Source organism: Psammomys obesus, unplaced genomic scaffold, assembly GCF_907164565.1.
Source record: "Psammomys obesus unplaced genomic scaffold, mPsaObe1.curated_primary_1811, whole genome shotgun sequence".
Lineage (NCBI taxonomy): Eukaryota > Metazoa > Chordata > Mammalia > Rodentia > Muridae > Psammomys > Psammomys obesus.
The window spans coordinates 7,061,266-7,084,538 of NW_026596149.1; the positions used below are offsets into that span (position 1 = coordinate 7,061,266).

Here is a 23,273-nt window from a genome sequence, read left to right on the forward strand (position 1 = left end):
CGGGGCTAGGGAAACGGCTCACGGGGTGAGAGTGCTAAGCTCTCTAAGTCACCGAGCTGAGTTTGATTCCCACGAGCCACAGGAAGGAGAGAGGCGACTCCTAAAAGCTGTCCTCTGAGCTTCACACATATGCCACGCCATTCTGTGTGAATACGACAAATACGTAAACAACAAAAATTAAAAATTTAAGGATGTACATGGTAACATACTCATGAGCTATTTTAAACAGCCAACTTTTATGGGTCTATAACGTTCCTAGAATTATTGTTCACGAGCTGAGGCCTTTGCAGGCCCATGGGACATTTTTAGAGGGTAGCTGGATTTGATCCTGTGTGCTCACCTGTACATACATGCCCTTGCGTCTTTGTCGCTTCACACCCTCACTGTGCTGTCTCCGTGTTTGGATCATGTGACCACGGAGCTGGACGAGGGAAAAGAGGCAGACTGGCAGGAAGCTAAAGGATGAGTAAACACAGCCTCCCATATGAGTCAAACCTCACAACAAAAGAGCTGCTCAGTCACAGGATTTTCAGTAAAAGGTAAAAACAATGGCATGGCACACACCTGTAGCCATCTTAGCACTCAGGAGACAGCGGCAGAAGGATCACTTGTGATTTGAGAACAGTCTGGGCAGGCTACACCATAAAACCCTGTCTATAAATAAATGAGTAAAATTTAAAGATTAAAAAAGGTTAAAAAAGCCCTTTTATTCTGTATATTACACATATGTTTTCTTCTTATTATTTATTGTTTCCTGTAGGATTTAGACACCATAAGCTCTAAGAGCCGTATCTTGTTTTTGTGAAATCCAGTTCAACATGCTTTTAATGTTTATTTGGTTGAAAAGGCTAAGGAGTCCACGTCGGGCACACAGCTGGCAAAGCAAGCTGCTGCCTCTTCTCTCTCCGTTCTTGTGCCTTAGAGCAATGGCCACTCAGTGAAGAGGGGGTGCTACCTGGTACCTCAAGCTGTGACACCAGCACAACTTTAACTTGCAGAGAGAAAAGGCACCAAAAAAGACTATCAGTTTTTTAAATGGTTAGATGGTGCTAGTCCAATCATATTTTTATGTGTCTCAGCAATTAACCTTATATGTGGTTGATGTGAACGAAGACATAATTCTCACGCAGCTCCAGATTTTATTTGGAGTTAAATACCACATAGTCAATCACAGATCTGGCCAGTTTTTGCATGCACACTTTACAGCAGAAATTAAGCTTTTTATTAGGACACAAATCCTTCCTACCAATAGCTATAAAAAGCTATGAGAAGTACAGTACAATTTTATCAATATAGGTTTAATCACATAATGTAGATCAATACCACAGCAGCATCATTTCTTGTAATACCGCTTAAATATCACAGGCTTGAGCTTTATAAACATCTGTGTACTCCCAGTCAGGCTAGAGACTCAAAGCTTTTCCTGTCGACATGACCTGTTTGTTACACATGCCTTCATTATCTGTATAAAGTATTGCTAACATCCTCAAATATCAGGCATGTTCATGTTTCAGGTGCAAAACACAAGCTAAGCTCAGCTAATACTTTAGAATTTACTGAGTGCCATTCACCCTAAATTTAAAAATAAAGATATATACATTTTATGTAAACGAGTAGTGCATTTCTGGCTACTGTAAATTAGCCGCTTGGTTATAGGCACCTCTGAATTTTAAAAGATACGCGGTATGTATTTTATGTCATGAACACCGTGAGCGCCTACCTGGAGTGACGGGTTGGAGACAGAGGCACAGCTAACAAGTTAACGGGAAGCCAAGAAAAGTAAATATCTAATGACAAGCTTTCAAAAACAAAAAGTGCAGGCTGGGGGTGTGGCTGAGTGACAGATGGCATACGTGGCTCTGGTGAGTTGGTGAGCCTGTGTCTAATCCTCAGCAATGCAAAACCAGAAGACCCTGGGTGGCTGGCACATAACTGCATCCCAGCAGGGAGGTGGAGGCAGGAGGATGGTCCATTCAAGATAAGTTTGAGCTACATAGTGAATTCAAAACATAGTGAGATCTTGCCTCAAAAAAAAAAAAAAAGTGCTATAGTCTGAGTTACCTGAAAATTCACAGAAGTTCTATTCAAATGGAAGAATGACTTCCCACATTCTCTTTCGTCTAAATATTTAACATATCATATCATTCACTACTGATCACTAGAATAACTGATAAAAACTTGCAGTCAGGGATTATACTTAAGATCTTACATGTTACATTCCACAAATGTCAGGTACAAATCATCATTCCCAGAGAGTGGGCAGGGATGTGGGGTGGTATCATTAAATGCTTAGCATTTATAAGCTGTTATTATTTGCCAGACACTTTACTGGGAGCACTCCAAATCCTACAATACCCCAACACTATTAAAGGAGTGTTTATATTGTGTGCATTTTTTACATGTAGCAGTGGGGGCCACAACATTCAAGGAACCAGCTCCAAATCACAAATTGTTAAGCTTTTGGCAAGCAAAGCTTAACAATTAAGAGTAGACCTTCTCAGCAGTGTAAGAACTGTAAGACATTGGAATTGGAGCCTGGGGCCTCAGTGCAGAGGCCAGAAACACTCAGACTTATTCATCTATTCATAAGCTATCTGTTTCCATGGATCAGGGAGGAGATATTGAAGTGACTCATTACTCTGCACAGATAAGCTTCTTACAAAGCTCTCACAGAGAACCTGTGCTGCGGATATGAGTATCTGTGCCGCCATGGCACCTGCAGAGCTCATGGCTGTGTGTGTGGTTATGGAAACATGAAGATATTCCTGACCTAGTGCACCTTGGCATTTCGCCAAGTTCAAACCCTCCTTTTAAATATGGCTTTTGCTTTTTTTTTTTTAAATAATGGTATCAAATTCCATAAATGTTATGCTCTTCTACTTTATCTTCGGTTTATGGTCTCCATTATAAAACTTTATCTAGGACTCGCAATGTACCTTGGTTTCATTACACTCAACCCTGTTGGCTTATGATATGTAAGCAAGTTTTTGTTATAATCTCAAGTGGGGGGGTTAGTTTGTCCACACCTGTTAATTATTTTGTGCAGAGTGTGGTCTTTTCCAGATGTAATTAGTTGAATTATGTGGACTTCGAGGGGTATAAATACGATAACCCAGAGGAAAAAAGTGTGGTTGCTTGGAGGGGAGAAGGGAAGAAGGAGGACTGTCTGCTGCCCTTGTTGGTTTGCTGGTTTAGTTTACCTGGACTTCTAGACTTCCTGACAATGGACATTGGTATTGCCCCTAAAAGAATCCTACAACCCTACCCAGCAGGAAGAAGTAAAGAAGGCTACATCCCCTTTCCCTTACAACCTTCTTTTCCACCTGCCTGGGGTTGGGGGACTGGAAGGGAGGTAGAAGCTTTAAGGAACACTCAAATAAAGTAGCATTTGAAAAACTATCACCCACACAGCTGAAGTACTGCCCACTGAACCAGCCTAAGACTTAGTGAAGCTTAGCTGAGCTGGCGTCTGCTGAAGTCCCTCGTTTTTTCACACAGTGAACTGAACAGAGGTCACCACAGTGGGGCAAGAAACATATTTTCATGTGGCTCATAGGCAGTAGTGAGTTGCTACTAAGATGGTGTGTCCAGGGCACTGGTTCAATCCTCATTGCTGAAAACAAAACCAAACACATACACACAGAAAATAGAAGTTTAAGTTTTGAAAGAGACCCTAAAACCACAGTTTTCAGATTTTCAAGCAAACTCTAAAATATATTCAATAACTTCTGGTTATTTTCTAAAACTAATTTTGACTAATTAAGCCACACAATGTTCTTCAGTGCACACATGATTAAAAGAAAACAAGTCATTCTTGAGCTAGTTCTCGGCTCCAATCATTTTAAAAGGCTTTCTTATGGAGTGATTTTTATCAAAAAGTGGAATATGCATTGCTAAAATCAATGACTAAGCTTTCCGGAAGTCTGGAAGAGCCAACTTGAAAGAATATAACTTTGTTTAAGTGTGGCACCATTTATACATATAAAAACAAACAACCAAAACCTATGGTACAGTTTGGAAATGGCTAATTCTGCATAGCGTAAAAGCTTATTGCTAGAAAAACTTTTCAAATGTGTATATATGCATAGTCAGGAGAACTTACTATCCTAGCATCTGCCATTTAAAATGGAGAGGTTTCAAAGGCAGAGAAAGGCCTGAGTTTGGTTACATAATTGAAGTAAATATATGAGACAGTCACTAGGACATTTTTGCAAAGGCCCAGGACTGGCGTGATGGTCCCCAGGGCAATGATTAAACTGAGTCTAAGAAAAATAAAAGGTAAATCCTGCAATAGGACCCCCAGGGAACTGAGAAGAGGGTTCTTAGGCGTGAAGACCATTCGCAGAAGAGATATGAAACTGAATATGTAGACAGGGTACAGCCAGCCTGTCTTGTACACGGCGGGGTGCCCAGCCACACGCAGCATCTCGATAGTGTCCGACCACGTGAGGAAGCTTTGTAGGAGCAGATTTGCCCGGACATCTCTGTGAGACATCGTCCTCAGGATTCCAGAGTGAAAGGAGGGCTCCTGGGGCCCTGCCATCATCGCCACGTGGTGCCAGGGTTGGGACACTGCAGTGGGCTTGGCTGCCTGGGCAGATGGGGTATTCTCATCACCCTGTGCCACCTGTTCTGTCACGGTTTTTATCTGTTGCAACGAGGTTATGTGGATGTCATTTTCTTCATAACCTGCAAAACATTGATTGATTTTCATTTTAACTGTTTCTTTAATCTAAACAAGTTTAATTTACATGTTATTAAACTGAGTTCAATGGCTCCCCTATAATCCCAGTGTGGGAGAAGGACACTGAGGCAGGAGGATGGTAAAATGCAGGCTGACCTATGGTTACATAGCAAGACCCTGTCTTGAGAACAGATAGTGCAGTAAGATAGATAGATAGGTAGATAGATAGATAGATAGATAGATAGATAGATAGATAGATAGATACATACATACATACATACATACATACATACATACATACATGCATACATATGGATGGATAGATAGAGGGAAGGAAGGAAGGAAGGGAGGGAGGGAGGGAGAAAGGCAATATTGCTCATTTGGTAAAAAGCAAGATTGATGATCTGAGTTAATCCCCAGAATCCTTGTTGGAAGGAAAGAACTGACGACCAAAAGTTCTCCGATCTCCACATGCCCATTTTGGCAAACATATGCCTGTATGTACATATATCCAATTTCAAATCAAAAATAAAATTCAAAATCAGAAATTAACTGACAATAGGGGCTGGCTCAGTAGCAGTGATGCTCTCATTCTGTTTGGCCAGAACACCCGGAGGACCTGAATTTAGTTCCCAGCCCCACGCAGGTGGCTCACCACAACTACAACTCCAGCTCCACGGAGACTCGAAGCCTCCATCCACAGTTTGCACCTGCATTCACACGTGCAAATTTCCTCCACACAGACGCATAATGAAAACAAAACTTTTACATTTTAATTTTTTTTTTTTTTTTTTTTTTTGCGGGGAGGGGGTGTTCAAGACAGGGTTTCCTGGACTCACTCTGTAGACCAGGCTGGCCTCAGACTCAGAGAGATCCACCTGCCTCTGCCTCCCGAGTGCTGGGATTACAGGTGTGCATCATCACACCTGGCTGGAAATCTTAATTCTTAAATTAAAGTCTGAGTTTTTGCTCTATAGAAAAAAATAAGTATGTGACATACTAAAACACTTTTCAGAGGTTCTTGGCACATTAGTATTTTTCCTAGATATGGATACCTACGTTATTTTCACAATTTGACAGAAAAGGCATTATGAATTTCTTATTGAATCCTTGGAACAAATGGAGAAATGATTATAGGTCCATTTTACAATTTTAGAAACAGGAGCCCATGAGGTTAACCGGTGCTCAAATTCAGGCAGAGCTGGACCCTTCAGCCCTGAACTGCTAGACTCCAACTGACAAACTCTTGATGGTATGGCTGCTTTGTCTGTGTGGAAGCAACACTGTGTGTGCTAATTATCAAAGACACCAGTATCAAAACCAAGTGAACTGGCCAGTTTACCCATCCAAGCTTGTCTCTCTGTAAGAAAAACAGGCTCACGGGACTGGCTATACAATAGTTTCCCAGCAGGGATGTTCAGTGTTAAGGGGAAGTCTGTCTGAGCCACGGAGAATCTTCATGAAAACAGTTAAGCTGTTCTTTCCCAGGGGTTTAGAAGCAGTCAACAGGAGTGGTCAGCTGAGCGCATCATGAGGCTGTATGTTAATCAATGCACCGTCAACTGAATTAGAAGATGACTGATCACTGCCATAATGTGCGTGCATGTGCGTACGTGTACAAGGGAGTGTTGTGTTCATGGGAGTGTGTGTGTACACGTGTGCAGGTGAATGTGCATGTGAGGGTATTTATGCACATGGCTGACAGCTGTCAGCTTCAGATGCTGTTCCTCGGGTGACGCCCACCTTGTTTATTGATGTTGGATCTCACTGGTAACTGCACTGGCTGGCCAGAACACCCAGGTGTCTACCTGTTTCCTTCTCCCCAGTGTTAGGCTCACAAGTACATACATTTTCACAAGTCCGGCATTTTCATTTTTGAGATTTACTCAGTTTATTTTATTCGGGTGAGCGTTTTGCTTACATGTATGTCTCCACCACGTGAGCATCTGGTGCTCACAGAGGCCAGAAGAGGACATTGGGACCCTTGGAACAAGAGTTACTCCAGTCCTTTGCAAGAGTAGGCAGTGCTCTTGACTGCTGAGCAGTCTCTCCAGCCCCGTGTCCAGCTTTTATGTGGGTCCTGTGCACTGCCCTCGAGTCCTCATGCTTGCTGGCAGCACTTCGCTAACTGAGCCATCTCCCAAACCCCTGAAGCACATCATTTATCAAACACTGATTTTTGTTGCTAAGATTTTTATTAGCCTGGCAAAGTTTACTGAGAAACCATTCTGCGAGCTCCTGTTACCTCGGCAGACCAAAAGTAAAAGGAGTGTTTCTTGGGATGATCTGAAAGTCAAAGAGACAATGTCAACAAAAACTAGTTGACCTGAAAGTGAAAACGTTGTGCGAGAAATAGAGTTCGATTCATGACTAAGAAGCTTAGTCACTGAGATAAGACTGTTTAAGTCTATAATAAATCTGAGGGATTTTTCATATACCTAGTTGGTTAAAAAGTTAAATTGACTATTTTAATAAATTACACTGATCTTTCTAAGTTCTTACTCTTTTGTTTGTATGTGGGGACGTCCTGAATGTGGGGGGGGGGGTGTGTACACACACGTGGAAGGCAGAGATCAACTTTGGGGCCTTTCCTCAACCACTGTCCACTTTCTTTTATTCTTCTAAGAAAATGTGATTTTTTTTTTCCTTGAAAACATTTTTTTCTCACATAATATATCCTTACTACAGTTTCCCCTTCTTTTATCCCTCCCAATTTCTCCTACCTCTCCTCCCATCCAGATCCATTCCCTCTCTGTCTCTCATTAGAAAACAAACAGGCTTCTAAGGGATAATAATACACTAGTATAATATAGTAATATAACATGATAAAGCAAAAACTAACGCATTGGAGTTGAACAAGGCAAACAAAGAGAAAGAAAAGAGCCCAAGAGAAGGCAAACTCGTTCAAACACACAGAGACCCCATCAAAAACGCTAAACTGGAAGCCGTAGTATACACGCAGAGGTGCTGGGGCAGACCTGTGCAGGCCTGCTCATGCTACCGCAGTCTCTGTGAGCTCATATGAGCTTTGATCATGTTGATTTAGAAGGCTTTGTGTTTTGTTTTGTTTGTTTGTTTGTTTGTTTGTTTGTTTTGGTGTCCTTCCTCCCCTCTGGCTTTTATACTCTTCTGGTCTCATCTTTCATGGGTTCCCTGATCCCTGAGGGGAGGGATTTGAAAGAGACACTCCTTTTAGGGCTGAGTATTCCAAGGTCTCTCACTCTCCACTTATTATCAAGCTGTGGATCTTTGTACTTGTTCCCATCTGCTGCAGGAAGAAACTTCTCTGATCATGGTTGCACAACTGTTTTTTTTTTTTTTTTTTTTTTAAACCAAGAACCAAAGACTAGGTCCAGTGACCTAGGGTAAAATCAAACACTACTGTTCTGGGAGGGGGGGGAAGTAGCAATAAAATGATTCCTAATGACATTCTGCTACCCACACAGATCAGTGCCTCCCCTTTTCTTTTTTTTAAGGAAAAGTCTTTCACTGAACCTGAAGTCCATTGGTTTGCTGAGGCAGGCCAGTAAAGAGCTTCAGGTCTATCCTCCATTCCCCTCTCCAACCTATCTTAGCACCACATGCCTGGCTTTCTGCTTGGGTGCTAGGGATCTTTAAGAATATTCTAGGACTTGTAACTCCTAAATACCTCTTTTGTCATTAGAAGCCCACAGTGGTTTGAATGGGTATCATCTCACAAACAATACTCAGAGACTATGACACTCTGTAACTTATTATTGTTTTAAAATTCATAAAGATCCTCTTTTTATAAACTCAGATACTCACTTCTATATTTCACTTAACTTTTAAAGAATTCACTAGAGTCCTTGGAGATAGCTCAGTTGGTAAAAAGCTTGCTATGAAAGCATGCACACCTTGATTTGACCCCAGAACTCATAAAGAATTTTGGATATAGAGAGGTAGAGGCAGGCAGATCCCATGGGTTCATTGGCTAGCCAGCTTAACATAATTATCAAGGTCTAGACCAATGAAGAATCTTATTTCAAAAACAAAGTGGATGGCTTCTGACAAATGACACCCAAAATTGACATCTGGCCTCTATATGTACATACTATCATGTAAAGTTTTCCTGCAAGATTGAAACAGTCCATCTGTAGGAAGGCTCTTTAAGCAGGAAAGTAAAGAACTCAAAATAACTTCAGGACGTTCCTGAAACTCACCAGATTCACTAGGCTCCTCCCTACCAGAGTAAGCAATAAAAGCTGAGAGTCCCCCTCAGACCAAGAAAGCTGAGCTGCAAAGAAGATGCTGAGGCCAGCCCAGCTACCTGGAATAAGCAGAAATCAGTGGAGCTGCTTTGAAGAAATTTAGACCAGAGGAGGAATCTGGAAAAGGTACTCTGGGCTCCTGCAGGTTAAAGAGTGTTTCCAGGTTCCGAGCTTTGTGATATGTTACACATGCTGGTTTGGGCTTTGGTGATAGCGCAGTCTTTGAACCATTTCTGCTCTTCTAAGTAACCATTCACCTCTACTCCTATAAGCAGCCCCAGTTAAACTCATTGGTTCAATGAATTAGACTTTGGTGCTATCAGTACTTTGGTCTGTTGGGGCTCCCTATCTGGGGTGAATAGACCTGAGTGTGTTGCATCCCCCCCCCAAAAAAAAAGATTTCTTTTTACACAACACATGGGCACATGCACATATCTACACACATGAAAGAATATAAGAGAAAATACATTTTTTAGAGTATGCCATGGCATGGAGAACTCTTCTTTGCTTAGTAGACAACAGCATTTGGATGAAAAATCTTGAAAGTTGTGAAAACAAAGGAGAGTGGAAAACAGGAGAATAATGGGATATATCTTACATGAAAGAAGGGGCCCTATTTGAGAGGATGAAGGGGCCAGCAAGAAAGGAGTTCATGCTTGAAAACAAGTTAAACACTTCAATAAAAAAGAAAAAACTAAAATCATCTTGCCAACCTTAAGAATACCACACACAATGCCAGCTTGACAAATGATTGCAAACTCAGCTTTGTTTCAAGGCCAGGAAGTGGCACTGTAAGAAATGACACATTAACACTTTTTAAATGGTCACTATGGGTTGTAATTTCTAAGAACTGTTGGTCAGAACACTGAGTTCTTAGCTAGCGTATGGTTTTGAGAAGATACTAAGGGTCTGTGTATAGTTGGCAAAGTTGAGTCTGGGAACATCATGTGTTGTGCCAGCTCAATGGGGATGAGTTTAGATTTGGGGCGTCATCCTTATCTTCAGTAAACCAATGAACCAGGAATCTCTGCTTCCCAGTAGGGCAAAAGGGAGCTGAAGAAGCCAAGAAACATGTGGGCCATTGGAGTAGACCAGCAATGGACAACCAAGAACAGAAATGTTGCGAGCTCAACAGCTGGCCCCAGGACTCACATCCTTCCAAGCCAACACTGCTTAAATTTCCTTCTACAGCTGGCACTCTTCATCTTCTTGCTTTAGTTATTCTGTTTGGACAAAGCTACATGTGTATAAGCAAAAGGAACAAAAGATGTAAGCTTATGGAGTGCAGTATACTCTCTTCCTGAGGGGCTCGAGGTGCCCTGAACAGATTGAAAATCAGCATATTTGTGTCAGTGCTTAAAACAGCTTTCTGTCTGTAATGTACTAAATGGATGATTAAAGAACATTATTTTGATAATAGGTAAGAGTTTCAGTGGATAATCTTTGCCTACTTTATCTCACCTTTATTGATTTATTTCAACTCACTCGCCCAATGTCTGTGATGGTATTTGTGGAGAAAATATGATACACCATAGCAAACTGGTAGTGAGGCACTTTTATGTGATACGTATTCCTCTTGCAAAGAGACACCCATAAATTATATAAATAGAATGAAGAAAGGTATAGGGAGGGACTGTGGGGAAAGGGACTTGAAAAGCCAGGAAAGAAGCCGATACTAAGAGTCACAAATCAGACTCCCAACTGCCTCTTCTGATCTGGTGTTAGAGTATCACATAACAGCTGAAGACAGTGTACACACTTATAATCCTAGCACTTGGGAGGTTAGGACAGGAGGATCACCATGAACTAAAGGACAGTCTACATACCAAAGGCTACCCTGGCAAGATTTTGTCTCAAAAAGTAAAAAGGCAACCAAATAAACAAAATCCCACTGCATCAGGCCTAAGCTAGACTTTAGAAAATTATAAAGCAAATAGCACGAAATAGACCTGACTATAATGACTCCCATAGTCGCAGTAATAAGTATAAAATAATACACAATGATGGGACTTGAAAAGGAAAGTTCAGTCATCCGCTGGGATTGGTTCCTAGAATGTTCTTGGGATGCCAAATCCAAGAAAGCTCTAGTTCATGATAAGACAAAACAAAACAAAACAAAAAACAATGCAACATTTGCAAATAAGCTATTTATATCTTCCAGCAGAGTTTAAATCGTCTCTATACTGCTTATAAATACAATACAGGAAGAACGTTATATGGTTGGTATGATATATTTTTTAGACAATGATAAAAAGAACTTAGTTCATAGTCAGTGAAGATACAATTTTTCTCAGGCATATACTTTTTGGATGTGTTCTTGTGTGTACACTAGCATGTCCATGTGTGTGAAGGCCAGTTGACCTTGGATGTCCCCCTCACTTGCTCCCTACCTTATCATTTTAGGCTGAACTTAGAGCTAACAGATTCAGCTAGATTGGATGGCTAGCAAGACTTTCAGATGCTCTCGTCTCCATTTCCCCAGCTCTGGGATTCCAAGCACTTCTCTTTTTTTATATATGGATTCTGGGGATTCAAACTTGTGTTCTTGCACCTGCCTGAACAGCAAGCAGATTATACACCAAGCCTTTACCCCGGGCCTTTCAAACATTTTTGGTGTAAGGTTGGTGAATCTTTAGATGCAGAGACCAGCACTGGTGGGGGAGATGGGACAACTGTAGATTCTGTGATGAGATGGAGTCATGTGGTCTCCAGATAGCCACAGGGAGTCTATGGGAGCTCATCTGAGAAGTGACAGAAGAAAAAGGAACTGGACAGGAAGTGGGAGTCACACAGTCAATATGCTTGAGTTATCAGGAATTGAGAGTTGCTGAGGGACTGGGGAAGCAGGGGGAGGAGTAGGGAGGAGTTAACATTCACTGTTTTATGCATCAGGCACAAATAAGCTCTTTATACGTAGAGCCATTTATAAAACCCTAGCCATATAAAAGCATGGTTTTCTCTCTTACCATGATGAGTAAAGTGAAGTACAGAGAGATTAAAGACTATTTCCAAGGTCACAGAATTCACAAGTAGAAAAAAAAAAACAAAACAAAACAAAAAACACAATTTGAATCCCAAACTCCTAAACACTATACAACACTGTCTGTGATAGAGACAGAGTAAATAAAGTCTTTGGGGTTGAGATGAATATTTTAGACTTTGTTCTAAGTTCAATAGTAGAAACACTTTTAAAAGATGTGAACAAGAGAAAGACTTAAAGGAGAATAAAAGGTGTTGGGTCTTAGAGGATCAGTGAGGTTGGCAAAGACACAAGTGACACAATGGGAAAAGTAAAATTAGTCTTGACCAACAGTCCTTAAACCATTTTCTCTGAGTGTAACATGTTCTGAAGAAAACTAATCATTAATGATTCAGACAAAACATTGTGGGGGAGTACAAAAAAGTTAATCGTTGTTTTAATATTTCTTAAAAAAAAAAAACAAAACAGATCCAAATGGGTACCCGAGTAAGGGGAACAGGGACTGTCTCTGACATGAACTCAGTGGCTGGCTCTTTGATCACTTCCCCCTGAAGGAGGAGCAGCCTTGCCAGGCCACAGAGGAAGACAATGCAGCCAGTTCTGATGAGACCTGATAAGCTAGGGTCAGATGGAAGGAGAGGAGGGCCTCCCCTATCAGTGGACTTGGAGAGGCACATAGGAGGAGATGAGGGAGGGAAGGAGGGAGGAGGGTAGGGAGAGAAGGAGGGAGGGAGGGAGGGAAGTATTGACAGGGGACAAGGGTGGGGCTACAGCTAGAATACAAAGTGAATAAACTGTAGTTAATATAAAAAAAACAAAAACAAAACGTAGTCACAAAACATAAAACTTGTAGAGGACAAGAGGAAAATAAGACAACACATTTGAATGTGAGCCAAGGGAAATAGCGGCCGTCGTGATTTTGACAAACCACAGTCTGAAGTATGATGAGGTGAGGCTCCTCCTCACAAGACTTTAACTGGAGAACAGAAAGGAGAGGAGATCAAGCATGTGAAGCAAACAGTGAGTAAGAGGGACTGAGCTCGTTGCAGTTTGGTCGAGGGTGGCTTGGTACCCAGGGGGAAGCCCACAGCCTGAGAAACAGGGCCTCATACACTACTGTCTTAACAAGATCATGGAATGATTCCTCGTATTTGCTCATCCTCGCCACAAGGAAGAGGGCTAGCCCAGATGTACTAGCTGGACTACAGACAGCTTACACCCTCCAGTAAGAGCTCACAGTGAGCACCTCTTCCCAACTCAGCCATCAGTAGTCAGGGATTCATCTTAGTAATGTGGGTTGGTCTTGGTAGGAGTGTTTGCCCCACAGAAACTAGCAAGTGCTGTGACTCAGGGGCTGGGGGGACGACTCTTAGCTAAAGTTTTTGCCATACAGGCAAGAGGACCTGACATTACATCCCAAGCACGCGTGTAAAAGATGGGTATGGTTGCTCCCATCTGTAATCGTAGTGCTGTCGAAACAGAGCCAGGAAAATCTTGAGGGGCCACTGACCAGCCAGTCTAGGCAAAATGACAAGCTGTAGGTTTAAAGAGAGACCCTGTCTCAAAAAACCAAGATAGATGACTGAGGTAAACATCCTGGCATCAATTTCTTACCTTTACATGTGCACACACATTTGCCTATGCACTACTACACATTTGCGCACATGCACACACATGAACACGAACACACACATACATACAAGTCAGCGTCTTCACTCAGAGTTCCACCCTGGAGAGCAGCTGGTTAAACACTGACCAGCATAATATTGGCTATTCCCAAAACCATAAGCAATTTCCCCCAAAATGATGATAAAGAGGAGGAAGAAAAAGGAGGGGAAGGAGGCATAAGAGACAATGGCAATGAAGAAAAGCAGAACAACTCAAGACAATCAGCCCATCATCATTTTGGGAAGGGCTCCTGAGCACACATTCCCAACTGTGAAATAGCTGCCTCTATTTCCATACGAAAGATAATGCACTGTTATTCAGAAAATTAGGAAACCCTGGCGCCCTGCTCCAGTTCTCTTTTAAGCATTATATGAATGTGATGATAGAAGCATGTGTCATCTGTGCACTTTAAGCAGCGGAAGCTGTGGAAGGAACTCTCAGCTGAGGCTCAGGGACTGCTTTCTCTGCTGCCATTGCTCCACAGATGGATCTAACTCCCAACAAGAACTGCTGAAATCTGGTGCTACTGTGTTTGGAGTTTTGAATGTTGAGAGAGCTTCCTTATCAGAACTCCCTGACCAGCTCCCTTCTCATGCAGACTGTTCTGGCCTTCCTCCACAGTTTAAAACAAAACAAAACAAAAAGGTTGGAGAATAGGGTTCCCTTACTCTTACGTAAACAGAAAAATCACAATATTATACATTTGCAGCATCTATGTTTCTAAATATATTTTATGTATAAAATGTAAAATAACATGCCAGGTATTTTTAAGCACATACCAAGGCACAAATAATTCTTAACCTTTAATACTAAACCTTCAAAGTTTATATTTATATTTAGTAAATATTTTAGTATTTCTCGTCTTGTTGCAAATAATTGGGGGATTCAAGTGTCCAAATACAGACTAGATTTAGGAATGCTGATTATGAGCCCAAACTGGGTGACAAATGGTGACATCCATGAAAATGAGCTTATTCACTGCCTCCAGAGCACCTATTTCAGCTTTATTTATACATCCTTAGTGGCACAGCTTCTTGACATCTCCTCAAGTCCTCTAGACCATGAGCACTATGAACAAGGCCTCAGTCTGTTCTTATTTTTGTACCCCACCAGCTAGTAGAATACACAGCTACCTTACTATGAAACAGATCTGCTAAATAAAGGATGGGATGAATATCCTGGAGTCTGTTCACGTGAGGGAGCAATGAGCATTCTGGTAAAGAAACAATTTAGAGTAAGGGAGCAAGCCAAAGCACGAAAGCATGGTCCAAAAACAATGTCTCTGACTCGACAGACAAAAGCACTTTGGAATCTGGCACAGGCTCTACCATTCAGATTGGCTCCTGGCCCTATCCTTAGGTAGACTGTAAGCGTGGGTCCCTTTGCAAGCCCTTGAGGACATCAGGAAAAGCTAGCACTATGGTCTGAGAATCTATGCAGCTCTCTGGTAAGAGAAGATGTGGCATGGCTTTGGGCCCAGAGAAGAACGACAGCATAGTACAACATTTGCATAGCCCCACAGGGTCCAGGCAGACAGAAGGGGTCCACCCCCAGCAGCTGTCATTCAGAGGATTTCAGAGGCCTCCCAGACATGAGTAGCATCATCGAGGGGCATTAGGCTGGGGAGTAAAAGAACTGTTCTATTTGGAGAAGACTGTGTAAGCTCACAGAAGGCACCCTTGACTCACACCCCAATAACCAACCCATGTACCACCCCACCCCTGTGAAATAGGCGCATCATGAAAGTAGATCATAAGCAGGTCAGTGTTCCCACAGATACGTACCACCAATATGCACAAAGCGTAAGCAGAAAGTGAAGAAGGACAGGTTTACACTGCACAGTCCCCTCTTGACTAAGGGAAGAACGTGTAGAGATGGAAACTAGCCCACGCTTGTCATTTAGAACTCATCTTGGCTAATATCAGCTGTAGAAAATGGGTTTGGTGTTTATTGTAAAGAAATACACATTGAATTCTTTATATCCCCTTATTCTTATCCACTGTCTGGGAATCTTAACATTTATCTCCAAAGTATCTTGGAAGTTTCAGTAGTCTTTGCATAATAAAGTTGTTGGTGACCTTTTGCCCATGGAGGAGAAAAGTGGCCATTTTGTAACCCACTTATGAAAGCATCTAAAGCTGTGGCTGTGCAGGTGGTTCCAGTTGGTTCAACACTTGCACGCATTAGGGCCTGAGTTTGAACACAACACTACCATAAGATATGGGGAAGGGTTGTTGCATGCCTGTTATCTCCATGCTGGGGAGACAGAGCCGGGAAGATCCCTGGACTTCCTGAAAAGCCAGATTAGCCCAGTTAGTGAACCCCAAGATAGAAAGAAACCACGTCTCAAAAAACATGGTGGACAGTCCCTGAGGAACAAGAGAGAAGATTGGCTTCTGGCCTCCGGATACGTGTGCAGACCCATGCATGGGTGCACACACACACACACACACACACACTACCCCATACAAACACACCATCCACCCACACCCCCACACGCCCACCCCCCGGCACACATACACACACCCAAAGGCAGCCTAATAATGGAGCCGGAACCCAAGGCTAGTTAGCACTGATTCTCCACATCTGCTAGCATGAGGCTTGTGCCCAGAGCATTTTGGAACCTGTCTCTGTGATCTAATCCTGACAGCTGGTACTTCATTAGGAGGTATACATCAGAAATCCGACCTTCCTCTCCCCAACAGTGTTGGAAATGGTCACTTATTTCTTGAGAAAAGGGGAATAAAATCTTAGAACTATACAGTTTTCTGAAACTTCCTTCTCCATAGTGAAGGGACAGCCAGGAAGGAAACAGGCTCGGTCTTGGAACAGCCCTGGACACAGTGTTCCTCAGAGCACGTTGCAAAACCACACATCATGGAAACCCAGCTTGCACTGTATGTGCCCATGTTGTTTAATAAGCTGTTCCTTAAAAAAGAAACAAAGAGGAACTCAAAATGCCACTTTATTCAGAAAAATATCTTGTGCGCTCCTTTTTCTTTGTTCGCGGGTTTTCATATATATGGTCTATTGTGATTACACTCACCCCCCTCGCTCTCTGGTATCCCCACTCCTTTTCCTCTCACACCACGTTCTTCTCTCCTGGCCCCCGAGTGGCTGGGCCAGTAGAGAAAATGCTACCCCCCTCCGCCGTTTTGTTTCTTTCCGCCTCTGTGGCACATTTCTTACATTCAATTTCGTTAAGATGAGATGAGCTGCATTCTGAGAAAATCTGGGAGGTAATTAAGTCCTTTAGAAATTTGAATGTGGCCTCTCAGAGCTGAAGTTGTTATTTGCTGTAGTTCCTAATACTTCCCTGTCTCCGGGAGGTCTCATCCCAGTAGATACATAAGTCATTCAAGGAGGCTTCTGAAGTTTACAGGTGGCAGAGTGTGGCTCTCTGTATTCGGATCACTGAGTACATATTTTATTCATTCATTCATTCATTTTGGTTTTTCAAGACAGGGTTTTTCTGTGTAGCTTTGCACTGTCCTGGACTCACTTTGCAGACCCAGCCGGCCTCAGACTTGCAGAGATCCACCTGCCTCTGCCTCCCAGAGTGCTGGATTTAATTTATTTTTCATACTTTATATTTTGATTGTATTCTTTATCCTACCTCAGTTCCTCTCCACTCAGCTTCATATTCTCTTTCTCTCTCTGTCTCTCTTTAAACCCTCCACAAAACTAAAACTGAAAATCAAAAAATATATAAACAACAACAAAAGATACCATAAGACAAAATAGTAAAAAAATAAAAAGTGCACAAAAACCATGGAGACAGTTTTGTCTTAGCCTGTTACTCCTAGGCATAGGGCCTGCCATCCAGTGTAGTTGATATACCCAGTGACACTCCACTGGAGGGAACATTTGCTCTTGGCAGAGGGTATCCACAGCAAACAGCTTCTTGGTTAGTAGTGGTACTTTGTGTCCACTTCCTCATCTCAGTTCCGGGATTTTGTCTGGTTTGAACCTGTACAGGTCTTGTGCATGCCAGCACAGTCTCTGTGAGTTCATATGTGCGTCAGCCCTGGTGTGTCTTGAGGAAGCTCTTTCCTTGGAGTCGCCCACCATCCCTGGCTCTTACAATCTTTCTGCCTGGTCTTTGGCACAGATCCCTGAGCCTCGAGGGGAGAGGTTTGACAAACACCATTTAGGGTACGTTTGTTGTTGTCTCACTATGCAGTCTAGGCTGGCCTTAGGCTGGCCGCCTTCTGCCTCACTTCCCAGGTGCTGGGAGTGGGACTTGTGGCATGTGTAGTGGTGGTTTGCCTTCTGAGACCCAGTGGAAAGACTTTCTGCTTCCAAGCAGTAGTGTGTGGCTTTGCTCCACGGCACCGAGACATCTGTGCACTGGCTGTAGAAAAGGTGGATCAGCATCCAGCTTCAGCAGCTCATAGAGCGGGGAGGGAAAACATGGAACCCTTCCTCCAGGTTACGTCTTTATGAGAGTGTCTCATCAAAATGTAACTCCTATCTCTTCCTCCTTGTTACTGTCCTCCTCTTCCTCCTTCTGTGCGAAAGAGTGAACCCATGTCCATGTCCTTTCTAAGTACATGCTCCACCACCAAACTAGATCACAGCCCCCAGTGATGTCTTTACTGAATGCGGAGCTTTTAAGGCATTTGTGCTGGACCAGAACCCACCTGTGTGTGTGTGTGTGTGTGTGTGTGTGTGTGTGTGTGTGTGTGTATGCATGCTCCTGAACACAGGCACGCAGAGGCCAGTGTTGAATACTGAGTACCCAGAACACTCTGCCTATGATTCTCACAGAGCCTGCAGCTAAGGTGGCAGCCAGTCACTGTGGTTACAGACCTGTGAGGAGACTCCCCAGCACTGGGTTACAGACACCTGAGCAGCCATGCCCAGCTTCTTATGTGGGTGCTGAGGATTTGATCCTCATATCTAGATGCTTAAGCAGAGAGCTTTCTTACCTATGAGGCTGTCTCCCGCACCCTTGTAAGTGGTTTTAATATGCTACAGCCATCAGAAAAGAAGAAACACGGGAGAGGCGCAAGTCAAAAACTCACTGAGTCAAGGAAATTGATGCATTAGTGCTAGGGTTGCAGGGGATGGCCACCAAGCCCAGCTTCAACTTTTCTTCACCAGACTTCATAAATGAAAAATATTTTTTTCATTTACAGAAAAAGAGGCCATTAAAAGCATCATGCCAAAGAGGAAGCAAATAAAGAGAAATTGGTAGCTTGAACTATGAAAAAATTAAAACTTCTTTCTACAAAACCACGTGGCAAAACCGGAGAGCGAATGATGACAGTGATGCCGCAGCTACGACAGGCAGAGCTTAGCTTCTCTGGCAAACACTGACCTCATAGCCACCAGTACAAAAGATATGCCATTACTAAAAACTAAAGATTGCCAATGAAATGAGACCACTTCAAACACAACCACAGTTTTTATGAATATAAGTTTGAAAGTCATGTGATACTATGTTGCCTCTGAAATTGGGAAAGAAAGAAAGAAAGAAAGAAAGAAAGAAAGAAAGAAAGAAAGAAAGAAAGAAAGAAAATAATCATCTGTGCTACTGAGGTCCCTGTAGTGCCTGGCCCAGGACTGTGAGTTAAAGGGATGGCACAGGAACTGGACTAGGGCCCTTGTGAGCAGATTTATTTGAAAACCTTACCCTGCCAACATCATACCTGGCACCTCCTCTGCCCTGCAGAGCGCTGAGGTTTTTCACTCAAATAGCCTGCTGAGCTCATCTCCAGCAAGCAGCTCATCTCCGACTCTGCAGAAGGCTCTGCTGCGGTCCAGCCACTATTACCACACACCACACTGGCTCACCAGCCCCTTCTACAGTTCCCTGTGGGAGCGGCCAGCCTGTAGTAGCCACCGTCTTCTGGCAACGTCATTGTCAAGGAGTCTGGGCATGAACAGATGCTCCAGGTCTTCTGAGGACACTCGGCAGTCATCATCCTGATAGCTTTAGGCTACAGAGGTGGTTAACTCTCTCCATTCCAGCTTCTGCTTGGCCATTTGCCTCACTGAGTGGCTTCTGCGTCCCACCCGCAGTGCAGTGTAGAACCACTTGAAAACAGACTGCCTAGACTATATCAGACATGCACTCTGCCCTTAATGGATCTCTCCTTCTCGATTCAAATCACACTGCTTGACTCGCTCCAGCCATACCCCTGTCCTTCTCTAACAATGCCTGTAATAGAAAAAAAAAAAAAAACTAAAAAATAATAAATCACACCAATCTGGGTCCCGAATAATAGGTTAGTTAAATGTATCGTGAGTCATTAATATCATGGAATATTATTCAACCAATAAAAATGGTGATGCAGTAGATAAAATAACAAGCCTGACAAGCCCACTGTACACTGTACGGGAAAGTCAAAATCTAAGTTCCACTGAGTATGCAGCAGGATCCCAGCAATTTACTTTCCTAGCTTAGAGATATATGGTTGGTTTGTTTTTCCTTTTTCTTTTTCTTTTCTTTCTTTTTTTTTCTTCTTCTTCTTAAGACAGCATTTCTTTGTGTAGCCCTGGCTGTCCTGGAGCTAGCTCTATAGACCAGGCTGGTCTCAATATTTTTTTTCTTTTTTAAGGTCGCTATTTTATAACCTCTTTAAATATATATATTATTTTGTGAAAACAAAACTTTCAAAGATGAAAGGGTTCAAAATATGCAATGAAAAAGTGTTGGTTTGCAAGAGCCCTGTGTCTTGACCCCATGTGTTCCATCAGAACAGGCCGGCTAGACCTACCGGCTGAGTTAGCTCTGAACCTCAGGAGCCACACAAGGCTTTGCCTGAGGGCTCCTTCTGCTGTCAGGTAACGTAGAGCCTTGCTTTCCATGGAAGCCAGGTTTATAGAGAAGCTAGGCTACTTCAGCTGTGGTCCTGGCCTAGAGGAGGCACCATCTCCAGTTCCACTCGAGCTCCTGGATTAGTGGTCTTCAAGGCTTTGGCAGAAAAACCTGTTGTTATGTCCGGGCAGTACTTTCTATAAAACATCTAAACAAAACATCTACTGTCTGGCTGAATAGAGGGCCGAGGACACTGATCTAATCACACCTCCTTCACTTCCTTCTCCAAGTCCTCTCCTGCAGGGTGTTCACTGTCGCTCTGGAAACTGTGTTGCAGGTTTTCAAAGTGACGCATTGACAAACTAGTCATAGACGGTTTTTAAGAAGGCAACTTCTGTTCCAGCAAAAGGTTTGTTGACTGATGGTGTGACATCTTACCAAGTTACTTTTACTTCTGGAACACGCCCATGGGTCCCACGCACACTTGACTTCCTTGAAGGCCAAGCTTGCTCAATGGAGAAAGTTTCTTCTCACGTCCACCTACAAACCCCTGCAAAACTCAGACTTCTCGTTTGTGTTCTGCTGACCTCTAACACCTATGGTGACAAGAGTGTCCCTTTGCCTGTAGTTAAACCTAGTACTTTACACACAGACCCTACAATACTTCAACAACGTCTTCTTCCTATTTTGTGACATGGAGTCCAACGTAGGCTACAAACATTACGTAACTGGGCTCTGCTGATAGGACTGAAAACTCTCACCCAGCCATGGGTTTGTTATGTTTATGTTTGCGCCTTTCTGTGTCTATGGGGTTGAGAGATACTGAAAGAGGCGGAGGGAGGAATCCAAAGGTGGACATTAGTGGGATGTAGGCAGTGGAATATCTATTAAACATCCTGAAGTAAGTAGAACCTATGAATCCTGGAGAAAAAGCTATCTCAAATGGAATCTAACTCAGCTAGATTTAGCTTTGGGTCTCTTGGTAGGAGGGGACGGTGTAAAGAATAAAGGATGTTACTAGGTGTCCCTGAAGCCCAGGTAATACGAGAGCACCTGTACGTTCTGATGCTAAAGGGTCGAGTTTCCAAACAAAACCTCCACTTTTCTGTTTTCAACTTCTCTAGAAAACAAAAACTCCGCAGACGGAGATCAGCATTCCAGCTGGCAGAAAAAGAGACAAGCCACCTAAAGAACAGAAAACACAATGGGACATATTCCAGACCCTAAGCACAGGGCTAACAGGGCCTGTCCTGAGCACAGTGGGCAACCACCCAGCAAAGACAACTGTGCTGAAAGTGGGAATTCTGGGATGGTCAATAGCCTGAACCAACGAACAGGAGCACAGGAGACTCAGCAGGAGCTGGGTTTTGAAACAGGGTCAAGAACAAGATAGCAACTGAAAGCGAAGCAGAAGTGGTGGATATTCAGCTGTCCAGAGCCACAAGTAGGAGCACCACGAGTCAGCATGAGTGTTCTCTAAAGCAGGAGCAATGTGGTGGAGGATGAGGAGGGGAAGTCTAGTCATTAATAAGAGGCTCAACTAGCCAGCCTCCGAAATCATCATGCCACAGAGATCTGTGTACCAGCAGTCTGTTCTCATGGAGGTTCACTGTACATGAAACGCTGCACACAGAAACCACGCCATTGTATCATGAGATACCCAGGGTTCTTACTGGTGCACACGTGTAATTCAAGCTCTTGGGTGGTGGAGGCAAGACGATTCTGAGCTAAAGATCTGCCTGGACAAATTACAAATGATTTTAAAAACAAATGTGTCTAAGCAGTACATTCCAGAGGATACATGAAAATATACTATAGACTCAAAAGTCCTGTAATTTATTATATTAATATGCATGCTAAAGTTCAAAGTTTGCATAAAATTTGAATATATGTAACAATATTTACAAGTTTTAGCTTTGAAAGTGTGATTTTTGTTATTGACAGGCAGGGCTATTTCAGTATGTGTCAATTAACCCTCCTGAGTTCGGGGAGAAAGGGGCTACAGGAAGTGTCTGAACTGAGAAGGGGCAGGACTTCACTCTGTTCCAGTCCCTTTCCCAAGACTGGATGCTTTGGAAGCTCCAAGCTCAAAGCATCACTGCTGGATACAGAAGAAAGAATCCAATCATTGCTGTAGACAATAAAATACTATTAACTTCTAGTATATATATGTGCTTTTTTTCTTAAAAAAACACTTTCATTTAGACAGAAAGTTTGCATGAACATGTAAAATACAGTTAGCAAGAACAGAGCAATTTGGAAATAGGTCTACAGAGGCACTGCAGGAGCTGCAGGTTACTTTACAGACATGGCCACACCACACACACACACATAACAACAACAACAAGTCCCACAAATGGTGAAGAAACTTGGGTTGACCTCAAGTTCCTGAGGAACATGAGCTTTGCCAAGAAGCACAACAAGAAAGGCTTGGAGCAGATGCAAAGGCATTGAGTGTGCAAGCAGAGGCCATCAAGGCCCTTGTGACGCCTACGTTAAGCCCAAGATGCCAAAGGGCCCCAGCTGCAACCTCAGCTGTCTAGGTTTCATTGCTCATGCCAAACTTGGAAAGTGGATTCAAACTACATGGTCAAGGGTCATAGGCTCTACCAACCAAAACCCCAGGTTCATTCCAAGGCAGAGGTCACAGCTCCAGCTAAGGCCCAGGCTTCAGCCCCAGCTCAGGCTCCCAAAGGTACCCAGGCCCCTGTGAAGGCTCCATAGGAAAGGCTTCTGCTAATGTGAAGACAGATGGACTGGTGTGACACACCCACATATACACTGTTTACAGTGACAAGTGTCCTATTCTGATTTTTACAAATAAACCCAAAGCAAAATAAAAAAGAAAGGAAGAAAGAGGAGAAGAGGAGAAGAGGAGAAGAGGAGAAGAGGAGAAGAGGAGAAGAGAAGAGAAGAGAAGAGAAGAGAAGAGAAGAGAAGAGAAGA

General features: G+C 43.0%; 1 protein-coding gene across 1 annotated transcript in view; it reads right to left on the reverse strand.

Moving 5' to 3' along the window:
* Nucleotides 1–1,119: 1,119 nt before the first annotated feature.
* Nucleotides 1,120–23,273, reverse strand: part of Tmem236 (transmembrane protein 236) — a 39,331-nt gene continuing 17,177 nt past the window's right edge. Inside the window, exon 4 of the mRNA XM_055593693.1 lies at nucleotides 1,120–4,689. Within this exon, the coding sequence (XP_055449668.1) occupies nucleotides 4,121–4,689 (569 nt within the window). The 3' untranslated portion in view covers nucleotides 1,120–4,120. The remainder of the gene's footprint in view (nucleotides 4,690–23,273) is intronic.